Source organism: Danio aesculapii, chromosome 11 (assembly GCF_903798145.1).
Source record: "Danio aesculapii chromosome 11, fDanAes4.1, whole genome shotgun sequence".
Lineage (NCBI taxonomy): Eukaryota > Metazoa > Chordata > Actinopteri > Cypriniformes > Danionidae > Danio > Danio aesculapii.
The window spans coordinates 3,076,450-3,093,915 of NC_079445.1; the positions used below are offsets into that span (position 1 = coordinate 3,076,450).

At 36.5% G+C, this 17,466-nt stretch overlaps 1 protein-coding gene across 1 annotated transcript in view; it reads left to right on the forward strand.

Moving 5' to 3' along the window:
• kif21b (kinesin family member 21B) overlaps window positions 1–17,466 on the forward strand; it is a 151,263-nt gene that overhangs the window by 106,765 nt on the left and 27,032 nt on the right. Inside the window, exons 25-27 of the mRNA XM_056468242.1 lie at window positions 490–564; window positions 2,180–2,293; window positions 11,706–11,744. Coding sequence (XP_056324217.1) covers window positions 490–564; window positions 2,180–2,293; window positions 11,706–11,744 — 228 coding nt within the window. The remainder of the gene's footprint in view (window positions 1–489; window positions 565–2,179; window positions 2,294–11,705; window positions 11,745–17,466) is intronic.

Consider the following 17,466-nt stretch of genomic DNA (forward strand, 5'->3'; position numbering starts at 1 on the left):
TATAATAGTTTTAATAACTCATTTCTAATCACTGATTTATTTTCTCTTTGCCATGATGACAGTAAATAATATTAGACTAGATATTTTTCAAGACACTTCTATACAGCTTAAAGTGACATTTAAAGGCTTAACTTGGTTAATTAGTCAAGTTAGGGTAATTAGGAAAGTCGTTGTATAACAGTGGTTTGTTCTGCAGACAATCGAAAATAAATATTGCCTAAGGAGGCTAATAATTTTGACCTTAAAATAGTTTTAAAAAATTAAAAACTTTATTTATTCTAGCTGAAATAAAACAAATAAGACTTTCTCCAGAAGAAAAAATATTATAGGAAATACTGTGAAAAATTCCTGAATCTGTTAAACATCATTTGGGAAATATTACAACAACAAAAAAAAAAATGACAGGAAGGCGAATAATTTTGACTTCAACTGTAGAAGAGGAGCATTTTGTAATCGGTGTTTCTTCACGAATGTGTGTTTGTGTTTCAGCCCGAGGCAGTCCAGAGGCTCTGACGCTTCCCCTTTAACAAGGAGACAGTCATATGACCGGGGACAGCCATACAGGTGACTGATCTGAAGGAAAATTTAAATAAACTTGAATTTTTCGAATGCAAGGCTGTGATTTGTAACAGGGGAACTTTCATTGCAAATATACAAAACAAACAAACAAACAAACCAAAAAATCTGAATGTAATACTCACTTTCATTTTTGCTTTTTAATCCTTTCCCTCAGCATTTTTATTTATAATAGTTTCTATAAAGTTTACAGACACTTACAACATTTTGGATTTTTCAAGTTTAACAGACCTCTGAATATTTTTTGTTATGAATATGAGCATATTATATATTAAATAAAAGAAATAAAAGAACCTCCACTTTTAAAAAAAATCTACTTTTTAATTACAACTTGTATACATATGTGTGGATATATATATATATATATATATATATATATATATATATATATATATATATATATATATATATATATATATATGTATGTGTGTGTGTGTGTGTGTATATATATATATGTGTATATATGTGTATATATGTATATATGTGTGTGTATGTATATATGTGTGTGTATATATATATTGTGTATATATATTTATATTGTGTATTGTGTATATATGTTTGTAAGTGTGTGTGTGTGTGTGTATATATATATATATATGTATATGTGTATATATATATATATATATATATATATATATATATATATATATATATATATATATATATATATACATACATACATATATGTGTGTGTATTAGCCCCCCTTATATATTATATTATATATTATATATTATAGAATTATTAGCCCCCTTTTTGAATTTTTTTTTCTTTTAAAATATGTTTAACAGATTCAGGAAATTTTCACAGTATGTCTGATAATATTTTTTCTTCTGGAAAAAGTCTTATTTGTTTTATTTTGGCTAGAATAAAAGCAGCTTCAATTTATTTTAAACCATTTTAAGGTCAAAATTATTAGCCCTTTTAAGCTAATTTTTTTTGATAGTCTACAGAACAAACCATCATTATACAATAACTTGCCTAATTACCCCAACCTGCCTAGTTAACCTAATTAACCTAGTTAAGCCTATAAATGTCACTTTAAGCTGTATAGAAGTGTCTTAAAAATATTTAGTCAAATATTATTTACTGTCATCATGGCAAAGATAAAAGAAATCAGTGTTTAGAAATGAGTTATTAAAACTATTATGGTTAGAAATGTGTTGAAAAAAATCTTCTCTCCGTTAAACAGAAATTGGGGGGGATAAACAGGGGGGATAATAATTCTGACTTCAAACATATATATATATATATGTAAATAAATAACAAATAAATAAATTATTACATATTGTTTAATATATTGTACATTACATATTGTATAAAAATATTATTGAACAATATTTTTATAAGTAACAGCTTATAAGTAACCATTTTAATACAATTTTATTATTTAAAATGAATATTTTCATGATTTTATAGTGTAAAATGCATACACTACTGTATTTTTATAAACATACAGTATATTTGTAAGTCTAAAGAAACATGAAAATCTTACCAAAAAAATCCAGACTTTGCTTGTCAAATACTTTTGTTTGCAGCTGTAAATGTATTGTGTCGTGTTCTGCGTGCTCTACACAAATGTTTTGTGTGTTTTTGTTCACACAGAAGTCCAGATGTGGGCTACACTCCTCCTCCATCTCCTCCGCTTCGACAACGCAATGACCGCAACGTGTTTTCCCGCTTGACCAGCAACCAGAGCCAGGGCTCAGCTCTCGACAAGTGAGTTTCAACAAACTGTTGTCCCGAAACACAAGAGAAATTAATCTCAAAGGGTCTAATTTCTCACTAGCTATGTGCCCATCCATCTATTGTAATGCGCGGGAATATTGCATAAAAACTCTTAATGGAAACACTACGGCTGTAAGTGTTTCCATTACTAACATTAACACTTCCGATCGTTTTTTCCCAAATTATGTTTAACAGAGCATTTTTCACAGTATTTCCTATATATTTTTTTTCTTAATAAAAGCAGTTTTAAATTTTTAAAAATATTTTAAGGTCAATATTATTAGCCCCCTTAAGCTATATATTTTTCCAGTTGTCTACAGAATAAACCACTATTAGACTTGCCTAATTACCCTAACCTGCCTATTTAACCTAATAATCTATATTAGTGTCTTGAAAAATATTCAGTCAAATATTATTTACTGTCATCATGGCAAAGATAAAGTAATTCAGTTATTAGAAATGATTTAATAAAATTATTATGTTTAGAAATGTGTTGGAAAAATCTTCAGAAATTGGATAAAAAAAAAATCGAAAAGAATTAAAGAGCTAATAATTTTGACTTCAACTGCGTATAGACTAAATAAAAATAAATAAAAAAACCTGCAAACAGATCGAATACAGCAATGGAGATGTCAAGGCCTGCTTTTTTCCCCCGGGTCATTGCATCTTTGCTTTTAAACATGTAAGCAGGTCGTCATAAAAAAAAAAAAATGAATAAAAAAATCTGAGACTGTCACAAAATCAGAAATGACCATCAATATCTGCAGTGTAAATGCAGCCTTAAATGTGCATACATTTAGAAAACGCACATAAATAAAATGCACGCGCACAACTGAGCAGGATACAATTTTTATCCTATAAAAGAAAGTACATAAACTACAATGAAAACACATTTACTTTCGTGCGAATTTTGTTTTAATGGATCATGTGAGATTCGTTTAGTCTTCTGAGGCGCAAGAAATAAATTACATATAAAAAATTGGCTTCTCATACTGTAGTAAACTCCATTTTCCTTTGTGATATTCGCCAGCGATTTATCATGAAGGGATGATTTTGTTCTCATATGGTGTGTTCACACCAGAAGCGTCACGTGTGAATAAATCGCGCTATTCGCAAGTAATTATACACGTGAAGATTTTGAGTTTAATCACTTCATTCGCGTGTCAAATTCTAATGGGTGAGGCTTCTGTCTGCTCGGTGACTCTAGTTTTGTTGCTAAATGGCTAACGTGTTTTTTTATTGAGAGAACATTTGTGCTTTATTTGGTTTAGGAAGGCTGAAAAACAGCGTATATTCGTTCGGCGCCGTGTCTGAGTCCACTAGATCCTTTCTGAAGTGCACCCAGCTCTGTGAGTTCACTCCTCCAGAATCTGTACCTGGATGATGAAAGCTTTCAGCGGTGCTTCAGACTGAGCCGAGTCCAGTTTGATGAGCCGTAGTTGGCACCATAGACTGCTCGGGGCACATACCACAGGCTCTATGTCATAATCACGGCCATACGAGAGCAAGCTGATTGGTTAACGCGGCACGAATGTCCGCTAAAGTTCAGATTTTGCAATTCGAGAGATTAGGAACGCTTCATTCGCACCGCTTCATTCGCGCAAATCACGTCATTCGTGCCGCCTCATACGCGCGAATAGCGCTGCAGGATGTCTATTCGCATCTTTGTATTACCTTAACATGTAAATAACACGCGATTGACGCTTCATCGCCGTCTGGTGTGAACGCACCATTAGGTTGGATTCAAATTCTACTTTATTCGCAAATATTTTCTGCAATATTCCAGTTTTGCGCGTATTTGCACTGAAGCATAGCTACTGCATCCGCTTTCTCTTATTTTTTCCACCTAACCAGTGTTCTTGTTCTCCTCCGTGCGTAAGTGAATGGCAGTTCAGCTTTAACCCTGCGTGTGCTGCAGGCGGTATCGATCTCTAATTGCAGCTGAATGGTTAGCATAACTCAAAGCCGACAGCAGAAAGCTAGCGTCAGTTCTCCGGCTCCTGCGAATTCTCATTATAACACCACAAGTGGGCACATTAGGCTAGGATAACCAATTATTCCACCCTCTGAAGATGGGTTTTGTTTGCACTTTCCCTCCATAATTGAATCAGCAGTGTCTGATATTGCCTTAGAGATCTAAATTGGTCATTTGATGCGCCTGTCAGGGATTTATCTCATTATTTCGCCAACCCCTTGAAGATTGCGCCGTCCTCGTGTGTGTGTGTGTGAATGTGGTAGGAAACATATCGTAACAGACCGCAGATGTGTCTTCAAGGCTGAATTTCTAGAATTTCTACAAGGCTGCGCCATTCCTCAGTTTGTTTTACAATGTTTGTTTTTGAAAGTAGTTATTCAAGCACCTTCAGCTCAGTAATTTTGTGTTTTCGCTTAAGCAAGCATCACTTAACTATAGCTGTGTGAGATGTCGCATATCCTATGAGATGGGAGATTTTTATATTTTAAACAAATCTTTATTAATAAAATAGATGTGTTTAAAAGTAGTCTTTTATTAAAATAAATCACATAATACAGGTGAAATCAGCTTGTACTTTATGAAATAAAACTTTTTTATTATGGTACAGTACTGCTATTAACAAAGCATTATCTATAACTTTACCTCATTCATTCATTTTCCTTCAGCTTAGCATCTATTTCAGGGGTTGCCAAAGTGGAATGAACCGCCAACTATTCCGGAATAAGTTTTACACAGTGGATTTCCTTCCAGCTGAAACCCAGTACTGGGAAACACCCATACACTCTCACATTCACACATGCACCTATACACGACGGCCAATTCAGTTTATTCAGTTCCCCTATACCACGTGTTTGGATTGTGGGGGAAACCTGAGCAGTAGGAAATCCACGCCAACATGGGGAGAACGGGGCGAAACTCCACACAGAAATGCCAACTGGCCCAGCCGGGGCTCAAACCAGCAACCTTCTTGCTGTGAGGCGACAGTGCTAACCACTGAGCCACTGTGCCCCCCACTTTTAACTCAAACTCCTAATATTCTGCCTATTAATGGTTATTAGGGTTGTAGTTGGGTTTGGTGTTGGGTAGAATTATGAATGTAGAATAAGATCATATAAGTACTAATAAACAGCCATTATCTTAATAATACTTTGGTAATAAACCAGTAATTGATTGTGAGAATGGGTCCCTTTACTGAAGTGTTACCAACACTTTTATTTTAATAAATGATATGCCGTAATGAACATGTAAACACTGCAAAATCTGTTCCCACAGACTCAACTGAACGGCACAAAAATAAAATAAATGAAATATACAAAAATAAATAATAACACAAATATCCTGCTATCAATAACTGCAATAATTCATTATAGTAAAAGTAGTGCTCTCTTGAATATGCTAACTTTTTTATTACGTCTTTCTTCCAGCATAAAAGGTGGTAGTGTACTACACACAGTAGCCTAAATATATACATAATATAATGTGTATGAACATATATACTTAGTACCAGGGCCATTTATATCGAAGTTGATATTTAGCCACACCATATTGGTGTTTCGTAACATCTAGTTTTTATGAGGTGGGTTGTTAGGCCAACACTCATCCCCCAACCTGGAGGACCAGGACATACACACATACACTACGGACAATTTAGCTTACCCAATTCACTCAATTCAGGGCATCACGGTGGCGCAGTGGGTAGCACGATTGCCTCACAGCAAGAAGGTTGCTGGTTCGCACCTCAGCTGGGTCAGTTGGCATTTCTGTGTGGAGTTTGCATGTTCTCCCCATGTTTGTGTGGGTTTCCTCCGGGAGCACCGGTTTCCCCCCACAGTCCAAAGACATGCGGTACAGGTGAATTGGGTAAGCTTAATTGTCCGTAGTGTATGTGTGTGAATGAGAGTGTATGGGTGTTTCCCAGTGATAAGTTGCAGTTGGAAGGGCATCCGCTGCGTAAAACATATGCTGGATTAGGTTGGCGGTTCATTCTGCTGTGGCAACTCCTGATTAATAAAGGGACTAAGATGAAAAGAAAATGAATGAATGAATAAAGGAAGGACTAAGACAGCCAATGAATAAGCTTTTTCATTTGCATTTTCTTTGTTGATTATATGTTACTTTTTTATTTTATGTCTTAATTATTGTACATAAATAACAAATGAATAATTAAATGGCCCTAAATAATTATTTATTTAAAGACAATACCAGCGTAACATGAAGAAACGGTCTGTGCATGGTCTAAAGGGCTCTTAGGTTGAATGCTACTTCATCAAAATCATAAAAATAAATTGACCTACCTCAAGCAGATCACTAAAATTATAATAAAAATAATTTTGCCGCAGGATGTAAATGAACTCCCGCAAGTTTATTGTTAATAATTTCGTTTCGGTTCAGTATATTTATTTATTTTTTTAATATTTGATGCCTTTTTTTTGTTTAACCTTTTGATCAGTTACCAGCATCTGCATTTCTTATAAAAAATCATTTTATTTATGATTTTATGGCAAATTACAGTAAAAAAAAGACAAAACAAAATGATTATATTTCAAAAAGTAGAGATAGTATCAACTTAAGCGAATACAATGAGAAAAAACAAACAAACAAACAAACAAAAAAGAAATATATCAACAAATAAAAAAAGGTAAATAATAATGTGGCTTAAGAAGGACTTGGTCTATATTTGACAATAAAACATGTTCTTGGATATTTGGTAACACTATATTTTGATGGTCCATTTGAGTATTAGTAGACTGTCTGCTTAATATCTGTTGAAACAGACATTTAACTGACTTTAAGAAACTTTGCAAGTACATGTCAACTTACACTAACCCTAACCTAACAGTCTACTTGTATTCTAATGAGAATTAGTTGCCATGTAGATGCAATGTAGCTTAAATTCAACAAACGGACCATCATAATAAAGTGTGACCGGATATATTTCCTAAGTGGGTCCCAAATTTTCCTAAACTGGTTAGATCAGGGATGGGCAAACTCGATCCTGGAGGGCCGGTGTCCCTGCATAGTTTTGCACCAACCCTAATCAAACACACCTGCTTGTAGCTTTCTAGTGATCTTAAAGACACTAATTAGGGTGTTTAGGTGTGTTTAATTAGTGTTGGAGCAAAACTCTGCAGGGACACCGGCCCTCGAGGATTAAGTTTGCCCATGCCTGGGTTAGATGAACCTCTAGACCAGGGATGGGCAAACTCGGTCCTGGAGGGCCGATGTCCCTGCAGAGTTTAGCTCCAACTCTGATCAAACACACCTGCTTATAGATAATTAGTGATCTTGGAGACACTGATTAGCATGTTCAGGTGTGTTTGATTAGAGTTGAAGCTAAATTTTGCTGGACACCGGCCCTCCAGGACCGAGTTTGCCCACCCCTGCTCTAGACAGTCTTATTTTTTCCAACTTTAGGAAGAAGAGGACATCACAGATCCACTGTGGTGGGGTTGAAGCTTTCTGATCCTTCCACCAAAGCAATATTAGTCGTTTGGCTAGGAGCACATTTAAAGCTATGCAATCAGATTGTATCTTTGTAAGATTATATGACGTGAGCAAAATCAGTGGGCAAGGAGACATGGATGTACCCCAAAACACAGATATAGTTTTAAAAATAGTGTCCTAAAAGTAGTTAAGCTTTATACAAGACCAAAACATATGTGCATGAGTGTCTGTGGTGGAATTACAGCGATTACAAGCAGGATCTATATACTGAAAACATCTGCATTTCTGAAGACGCTTGTCATCATATGGAAATGAATTTAATTAATTTTGACAGTATTCAACAAGCACTAATGAACTTCCTCCATATGTTTTTGTTTAAAACTTAATTATATCCCTTCTCTGTTGACATGTTTAACAGTCTCACCTGTTAATGTGCGCGTCAGTCTCAGTATATAATCCGTCAGTAGTAAGATCTTAATTATTTAAGCTCACGAGACTCTTCTTCTCCACTTGATTACTGATTGGTCTCTAATGGGCGGCTCGCATTTGATTAAATTGGAGTCCTGACAGCCTTTTGAGGCTTTGCGTTGTTTAAGACAGAATAACAAACCCAAGACAGTCATGCAGGGCAATATTAATAGACCTTCATCAACATTCAAATCAGCGAATCCAAACATCCCGTCAATTGGTCGCACGCTCATTAATGCACTTCTCCAGTTAAGTGTGTGCGTACGTTTTTTGACTTCTGAATCCTTATTTTAAAGTAATGGTTAACGCTTGACACTTCATTAAAGTTTCAGCCAATCAGATGCCATCTGAGGATCTGCTGGCGGTTGGTTTTGTTTTTCTTTTGACTCTGAGACTCAGACTTCATTGAACAGCATCGCACGTCGATATGCAATTGAAAGCTGTTTAATACGGTCGACCCTCATCACCGAGGCTGTGAACTCATCACATGAATTTCTTCCTGTTCTGAATGAGAAATCTCTTGTGGCCTGTAATTCATTTCTGCGTTTGTAGATCAGCTCGCTCTGATAAAATTAAGGTGATCTTTTTTTATTTAATTTTTTTGCACCACGTAAAGTTTAGTAATATACGGTTTGACAAGAAATTATTGAAATGGTTCTGTTTCCACACTGCGGATTTCAGCAAAGCATTCATTAGTATCTGTCAGTAATTATAAAAATAATTAAGATTTGTGCCTTCGTTTGTAAAATGAGCAGCAATCAAGCACAGAAACGTGTCAGTCATATTTATTAAAGTATTTTTATTCATTTATGAATTCAAAAAGGATTATCTGTGCTGTATGTTTGTCAAAATAATTGCTTATATGGGATTTTAACTGTACGTTGACTATATACACAGTTTGAGAGGTTAGTCATGTTTCTTGACATTTTATAAGTGTTATGGTGGTTATTACAAGACTTTTGAACGTTTGTGACTTTTATTATTGTATATATTGTAATTAATGTCAGTGATGCTACCATATACACTCACCGGCTCACTTTATTAGGTACACCTGTCCAACTGCTTGTTAACGCAAATTTCTTATCAGCCAATCACACTGCAGCAACTCAATGCATTTAGGCATGTAGACATGGTTAAGGCGATCTGCTGCAGTTCAAACTGAGCATCAGAATGGGGAAGAAAGGGGATTTAAGTGACTTTGACTGTGGCATGGTTGTTGGTGCCAGATGGGCTGGTCTGAGTATTTCAGAAACTGCTGATCTACTGGGATTTTCACGCACAACCATCTCTAGGGTTTACAGAGAATGGTCTGAAAGGAAGAAAATATCCAGTGAGCGACAGTTCTGTGGGTGCAAATGCCTTGTTGATGCCAGAGGTCAGAGGAGAATGGCCAGACTGGTTCAAGCTGATAGAAAAGCAACAGTAACTCAAATAAGCACTCGTTACAACCGAGGTCTGCAGAAGAGCATCTCTGAACACACAGCATGTCCAATCTTGAGGCGGATGGGCTACAGCAGGTGGGCTACACACCGGGTGCCACTCCTGTCAGTTAAGAACAGGAAACTGAGGCTACAATTCTCACAGGCTCACCAAAACTGGACAATAGAAGATTGGAGAAACGTTGCCTGGTCTGATGAGTCTCGATTTCTGCTGCGACATTCGGATGGTCGGGTCAGAATTTGGCATTAGCAAGAAAGCATGGGTCCATCCTGCCTTATACCAACGGTTCAGGCTGGTAATGGTGTGGGGGATATTTTCTTGGCACACTTTGGGTCCATTAATACCAGTTGAGCATCGTGTCAACGCCACAGCCTACCTGAGTATTGTTGCTGACCATGTCCATCCCTTTATGACCATAGTCTTCTGATGGCTACTTGCAGCAGGATAACGCCATGTCATAAAGCGTGAATCATCTCAGACTGGTTTCTTGAACATGACAATGAGTTCACTGTACTCAAATGGCCTCCACAGTCACCAGTTCTCAGGGATGTGGTGGAACGGGAGATTGGCATCATAGATGTGCAGCCACAAATCTGTAGCAACTGCGTGATGCTATCATGTCAATATGGACAAAAATCTCTGAGGAATATTTCCAGTACCTTGTTGAATCTATGCCACGAAGGATTAAGGCAGTTCTGAAGGCAAAAGTTGGTCCAACCCGCTACTAGTAAGGTGTACCTAATAAAGTGGCCAATGAGTATATTGCTATTAGCCTAATAAAGGGTTAAGGTCTGAAGACATTTTCCTATCTACCGTATATAAAACATTTCTAGGATTAACAGGATTAGTCCAATTTAAAAATAAAACTAATTTCAGTATATTTTAAGATGTAACGTTAAGATTTTTGATCAATTTAGAGCAAACTTGAATTATTATATCTTAAAAAAGAACTGACCCTAGACTAATGAACGTCTCTTTTTCTGATATCAAATATTTCATGACCTTGAATTACTTTTGGCAGAAGTTAAAATAAATTAATGGAAATCTGCAGGGGTATAGTTATAGTGTGTGTGTGTGCGTGTGTGTGTGTGTGTGTGTGTGTGTGTGTATAAACCACTGAGTATATTTTGAGCTGTTGCTACTGACAAAAGAAGACCACTTACGTTTGAATGTCATTCATATTTTATTCTCTGTGAATTGACATAATAGCACTTACTATAATCTGTACTGCATGCAGCTTTTGACGCTCATGTGGTTCATATTGTCTTTGAATAGCGGGAACCATTTAGCCTAGAGCGCTATAGTGTTGTTACAGTTTCAATAGGAGATGCTGCATGAATGAAACATGGATTGATAATGCGCTTCACTTAAACACTGGCCTCTCTGTTATTGGTCGTGTTTTATTTCTATGATAATCCTTATTAAAGCTGCTTCGATCAAACAACTGAGAGTGAATTGAGACAATAAAGGTACCGTGAAATGTGCATTTTTGCTTCGATGTTTGACGTAATCTCGTAAGAGTGGGCAGGGCATGTAGTAGCTCCTCCCCTTTTATAAAAACAGCCAATAGAGTTTTGTTTTTATCACAGCTTTGCCAATGAGAGTGTTTGAGATCAAGCGCATCAAATGAACAGCAAATGAGAAGAAGGGGGTGGGGCATGTCAGATACTAGAGAGCATTTGATTGGTCAGAAGATCTGAGTATGAGGTGATGTGAAAAAATCGATTTAGGCGGAAGTGACAAACTAAACGCTAATTTTGGGGCTCACTAGCTTACGGATATTCTTAAAACTAACTTCATGGGACCTTTAATCATTCATTATGAGCTGGAAAACATTGTTAGGCTTGTACAGGTGGATCTGATCTACGGTTTGGAGTGGGCTCTTCCTGTCAATGTATACCAGTAACCCCACCCCTATGATCTCTGCATAACCTTCCTGCTAACTCCTCCCCTTTTAATCCAGCCCTTCCCCATGCCCCGCCTGCTCCCTGGGAAACCCCTCCCCCTCTCTCCCTCTCTGTCTTCTACTGACTCCTCCCACTTTCCCCCTAACCCTACTGCCGTTCTGCCCCATAGGTCGGATGACAGCGACTCCTCTCTCTCGGAGGTGCTCAGGTAGAGATCTCTCTGTCTGTCATTCTGTTGCCTGGTTGTCCCGCCCGGCCACACCCCCACCAGCGGGTGTTGTCATGGCGTGAGCATCATGCATGCCCCCTTTCCATTTGCGTCCTGTGCTGTGAAACCTGTGAGAATGGGCTATATGCACAGCTCGTGTTTTTCAGCCAATGATAAACTTCCTGTGAAAGGTTCATGTGACTATTTTCAAGTTTAGAAGGTTGCTTTTACAGCATCGATGTTGTAATGTAATTCAAATATAATCAGTTAAATAGACTTAAGCATTCATTTAGTTGTTAAAGTGTAAAATGAGAGGAAAGACAGTGTTAACGCTAGCGCCTTCAGTAGCAGCAGAAAATCCATTGACAATACTGAGGTAAAATAAATTAGCATATTTTAAAGACATGGCGCGGAACAGTGGAATTTAATGCAGTGCTTCTTGGACCTGCTTTATATCGAATATTTATTTGATTTTTGAAAGAAATCAGATCTTAAATGTGGCAGGACACTGATAGCGCTTGTACTGGCTGACTGAAGATTAAAAGTCCCTGTGCATATACCCCATTGAATGAACCTTATGAATGGACTGGTTTGAATGGCTTTAAGGATCTTAAGTGTTCGAAGGAAGTAAAAAAAAGATTTTAAAATACTCTTGATCCAAATGTGCTTACTTGAATGTCAGCTTTTGACACAAAATCTTTTGGATTGATTGTTTCCTGTGGAGCTTTTGGGAAGGCTCTGTTAAAACCCCTTTCTGACTTTTTGGATCAAAGGGTGGCGTCATACTAGCCAACTAAAAGGGATTTTGGACAAGCCTAATGGCATTTTTGCCAAAAATTTCAAAGCCTTGTGTCAACTCTCCTGATTTTTTCATCACAAATAACTAGATTTGACTGTAAAAGAAGCTTATTGGTCAATGCCAAGGCCATAAGAGTCTGCCTCGCCAACTGAACTGTATTTCAGACACTTCCGAAGAAGTTTGAGTCAGCGGGACTTAATTCTGGGTTAACAGCCACCCGCTGAGAGACACCCCGTCTCTTGTTTCAACTATGTAAATGAAGCTTGCAAATTAAAATTGCCTGGAAAATTGGCTAGCAAGATGTCAACCGAACTTGTTAACATGTCTAGAAAGTTTGACATTTTTTGAATCCCAAATGATTTGATTCATTTTTGGCTCCATTTCTTCTGCTCTGTGTTGTAAAGACTCCAAGAAAAGGTTCAGGCAAACTCCGCAGGTTTAATTTTGTGTGTTGCTCAATATTCTTTTTTTTTTTTTTTTTAATCCAATTTAGAGACACTGATTTCTCTGTACCCCATTATCCTGACAGCACAATTGCATTTTTCTTGTTTCTTTCGAGTTGTTCTCGTTATCCCATTAGAAGCTAATGGCTCTATGATGAAACATGGAGTGCTTGGAACAACTCGCTCTCGAATTTCCTTTGAGAGACAAATCTGTTTAAGGGGAGAGTCACAGACAGCTGGCTTAACTTGTTCACTGAGCGAGTCAGTGTTGATAAACCATTTCTGATTGAAGCAAACAAGATGATGATGAGAAACTTCGCTCAATGATGAGTGGTAAAGGAGTTTTTTTTTGTTTAGAAATAGGCTTATTTTACAAGTTGAGTCTCCAGGTCACTCTTTTACAAGAGACTGAGGTCTGGTAGTAGCATTTTTAGCTTAGCTTAGCATAAATCATTGAATCAGATTAGCCCATTAGCATCTTGCGCAAAAATGTCAAAGCTTGACTTTTCTGTAGGTACATCGTGTACTAAGATCAACGGAAAATGAAAAGTTGCTGTTTTCTTTTATGTCGTTAGCTCTTTTACTTAGTTACCTAGCTGTGTACTATTTTCAGACATTGCTGCAGCCATGGTATGGCAACAAATCTCCTTGATTATTTTGTCAAATTGAAAGTATAGTTTCTATCCTAATCGACCTAGAAAATAGCAACTATTGATTTTTCGTCAGACTTAGTACAGGGTGTAACTACAGAAGAGTCAACCTTTAAAAAGGACAATTATCAAAGAAATTTTGAGCGAGATGCTAATGGTCTAACCTGATTCAATGATTTATGCTAAGCTAAGTTAAAAGTTCTCCTAAGAGGCCTGGAGATCGTCTAAATGGATTCAAAAATGGTAAAACTTATTGGGAACACTTTATAATAACTACATACTATGAGTCATTTATTGAGCATTAGCAAAGAGTGAATTCATTATTTGTTAAGTATTAACTCTACATTAATAAACGTTAGTAAGCAGTTTATAACTGCAGCTACAAATGCTGTATTCTTGACTTATAAACACATTTATAATTGGCTTAATGACTGTGTTTTCATACTTTGTTAATGATTATTTTTACTAAATGAAGTACTGCATTATTTAAGAAGCAGTTATTTGACAGAATTAGCTGGTTTTTTAAGATTATTCAGAATGAGTTAGTAAAGGATTAATAAACTATTCAAATTAACATTTATAAATCTTATTATTCTGGCGTATACTAATAGTTAATTTGTATGCTAATGAATGCTTTATTAAGTCAACTTCATCCAGTTAAGTGGCCTAATCTAAAGTGAGGACTGTTAATGCTTTATAAATCCCTTATAAATGACATTTAAAGGCTCAGTTAAATTCTAAACAGGAAAAAAAGAGAATAAACAACTTAATTCATTTCTACTCATTTGAAAATACACAAATGAAACTGCATCAAAAAAAAAATAAATCTTTGCAACCTTATCTATTGTAAAATTACTGTACAGTTTAAACTTTAAATAACATTGAAATGTAGTATCATATTATATTGTTAAAGGATTATATTGTTGTTGTTTTATCCAATTTTAACAGTAATTTTATTTTTTAGAAAGATTGCAAAGATTATTGTTTCATTTTATCATTTGATACCAAGCCTTTAATTGTCATTTATAAGGGATTTATAAAGCATTAATAGCCCTCACTTTAGATTAGGTCACAAAACTGCATGAAGTGGAGTTAATAAAGCATTTATTAACTAACATATATAGTAACCATTACTATACGCATGAATAATAAGATATATAAACGTTAATTTCAATAGTTTATTCATTTACTAACTCAATCTGAATGATCTTAAATACCACCAACTATTCTTTAATACAAATGGTTTGTAAATATTTCAATACTAAATTTAGTCATGAATAGGCCCACAGTGAATCTGCGTGCGCAGAATACTGCAGATTTCTGCAGATTTTTAGCCCATCGTTGATTGTTTATTTACTTGTGTAAACATGTGTAAACTTATATTTATTATTTTTTTTAATTAATTTCAGTAATATTATTGACTAACATGAAAATATTCTTATGATTTATTTACAATGCAGTTTGTAAAGTCATATTTTCTGTCTTTTAGTAGATTTATTATATGAGAGACTTGCTTTGTTTACCAAATAAATTGGAATTGCATTGTAAACATTAAATAAGTTTAAAAGGTATTAATTTTCATTTCATATATTAACGTTTTAGTTATGATACTCCCAAAGTCATTCCGCATAAATCCGCAGATTTTTAACAAAATTTTGTGCAGACACAGCAAATAATGTCAGCAGATTCCGTCTGGCACTAGTCATGAAAAATAAATCATTAACAAAGTATGAAAACACAATCATTAAACACATTATAAATGCAACCCAGGCTCATTCTGAAAACGTAGTCCCGTGGACGTTTCTGGAGAACGCGAAATACGTAGCCGGGGGTACGTCCGGCTGCATTTCATTTTTTTAAGCGAACGCTGCGGGGCGGTGTGACGCCGTTCCTTTCGGCGCTTGCCAGCCGGCCGCTCGCCTCATGTGGAGGGCTTTCCTGCTGCAACCAGTTTGTCCGGTTAGCTCTTCGTGTACTTTGGCGGACTCGAGGCGCAGAAAGGGGCTGACCAAGACGACGACCGGGTTCGAGTCCGGGGAAGAGCGGTTCCAAAAATCAGGTAAGAAAACAAAATCCAAAAATAAAGTGAACCAGTTTATCACAGGGTGAGAATGTGGTAAAATCCGAAAACGTGGTAAAAATTAGACGAGGGCTTTTCTTTTTCTGGACGGCTTTTGTGAATCGTCGTTGGTTGGGTTTAGGGACGGAGGAGGGTGGGTCAGCCGATTGGCTGGTCGCACGGTCAATCATTCTGTCATCCAGGCAGGCAAAAGGTTGTTCGACAGCGGCCTCTAGCGGGTTTACGCAAGGACGGCGCGGGAGAAAGCCTACACAGCGGCCTCTCGCGGATTCGCGAAAACAAAAACTGCAAAAATACGTACCTCCCGGGACGTATTTCGCGGTCTCCAGAAACGTCTATGGGGCTACGTTCTCAGAATGAGCCTGGGTTGCATAAATGTGCTTATAAGTTATGAACAGAGCTTTAGTAACTGCAGTTATAAACTGCTTACTAATGTTTATTAATGTAGAGTTAATGCTTAACAAATAATGAATTCACTATATGATAATGCTTAATAAATGATTCATAGTGTGTAGTTATTATAAAGTATTACCAACTAATCTCTAGAAGAGTACTACTATTTCCAAAAAAGTTAACTGTTCCTTTAAAACAAGATTTTTTTAAATCTAGGGCCAGCGTAACTGGAGTGTTTAGACATATTTTTAGTGTTTTTATATAAATAAACACCCTCTTTGATCGGGTAAAGCTGAATGAGTCAGTAGGGAAGCTTTGATTCTCTGAGCCACAGCAGTCTGCTCTAAATCCCACTATGGGAATGTTCAGATAAGGTTCATTCATAACTCCCCTCTTTGTTTATCCATGAGAAACACAGATCCGCTGTATCCTGACCTCCTCGTGCTGGTCTTCTCTACTGAGAAGACTAGGAGGAGAGGCAACAGGATACCTCCAACCTCCCCTTCCCACTTTACACTCCATGTTTTTCCCGGAGCATCTCGATTCTTTGCTTTCCACCCAAATGGAAAGGTCCAAAAAAAAAACCCCGAGCTCACTCCTCATTGGTTATGTGCTGCATGATGGTTTATTTGTATTTGTATTTTATTTTTGCTGTTGCCGTTTGTTGTAATGTTTTAGTTTTTCGCACTTGTGTGAAATTGTTTACGTTTTCATGCGTTTTTACTGTTGCAGAGATTGCATGTTGAGTTTCTGGCACTCTGTGTGTGTGTAAAGTGATTTTTGATTTATGACAGCAGTTCATAGCACAGCATGGCATTACACCTGTATTGAGTGGGTTTGATTGACACTCGGTGAGGAACTAGATGCTAGCTTTATTTATTTATTTCCTTTAATCACTCTTTTCTAATTTCTCACTTATCAACTCAGATGAGCAAAAAAAAGATGCATGGTGTGATTATGTGGTGATAATTAGAGCAAACCGCATCATTACCAGCTCCCAAACCTTCAGTTGCTTATCCTGGTGGGAAACAAGGAATGCATGAATGTCATTGATGGAAGGAGGAACCTGAGATCGAGAGATTTTGGTCTTATTTTGAATTGCAAATACCAAGGGGCACCTGAGTAACCAAACATCAACACTTCATACCCACCTAAACCATTCTAACCGCTGTTAGGTTTTAAACACCACTCACATTTTATTGAGACTGAGAAATAAAATCCAGTTATGTAGTTGAAAAAATGTAGTTAAATGAGTTTAGTAAGTTAATGTCTGCATCCAAAATTGCCTACTACTCAATAGGTACTACATTTGAATTTGAAGATACTTCAACACAGTTAGAAAAGTATGTTCTATATC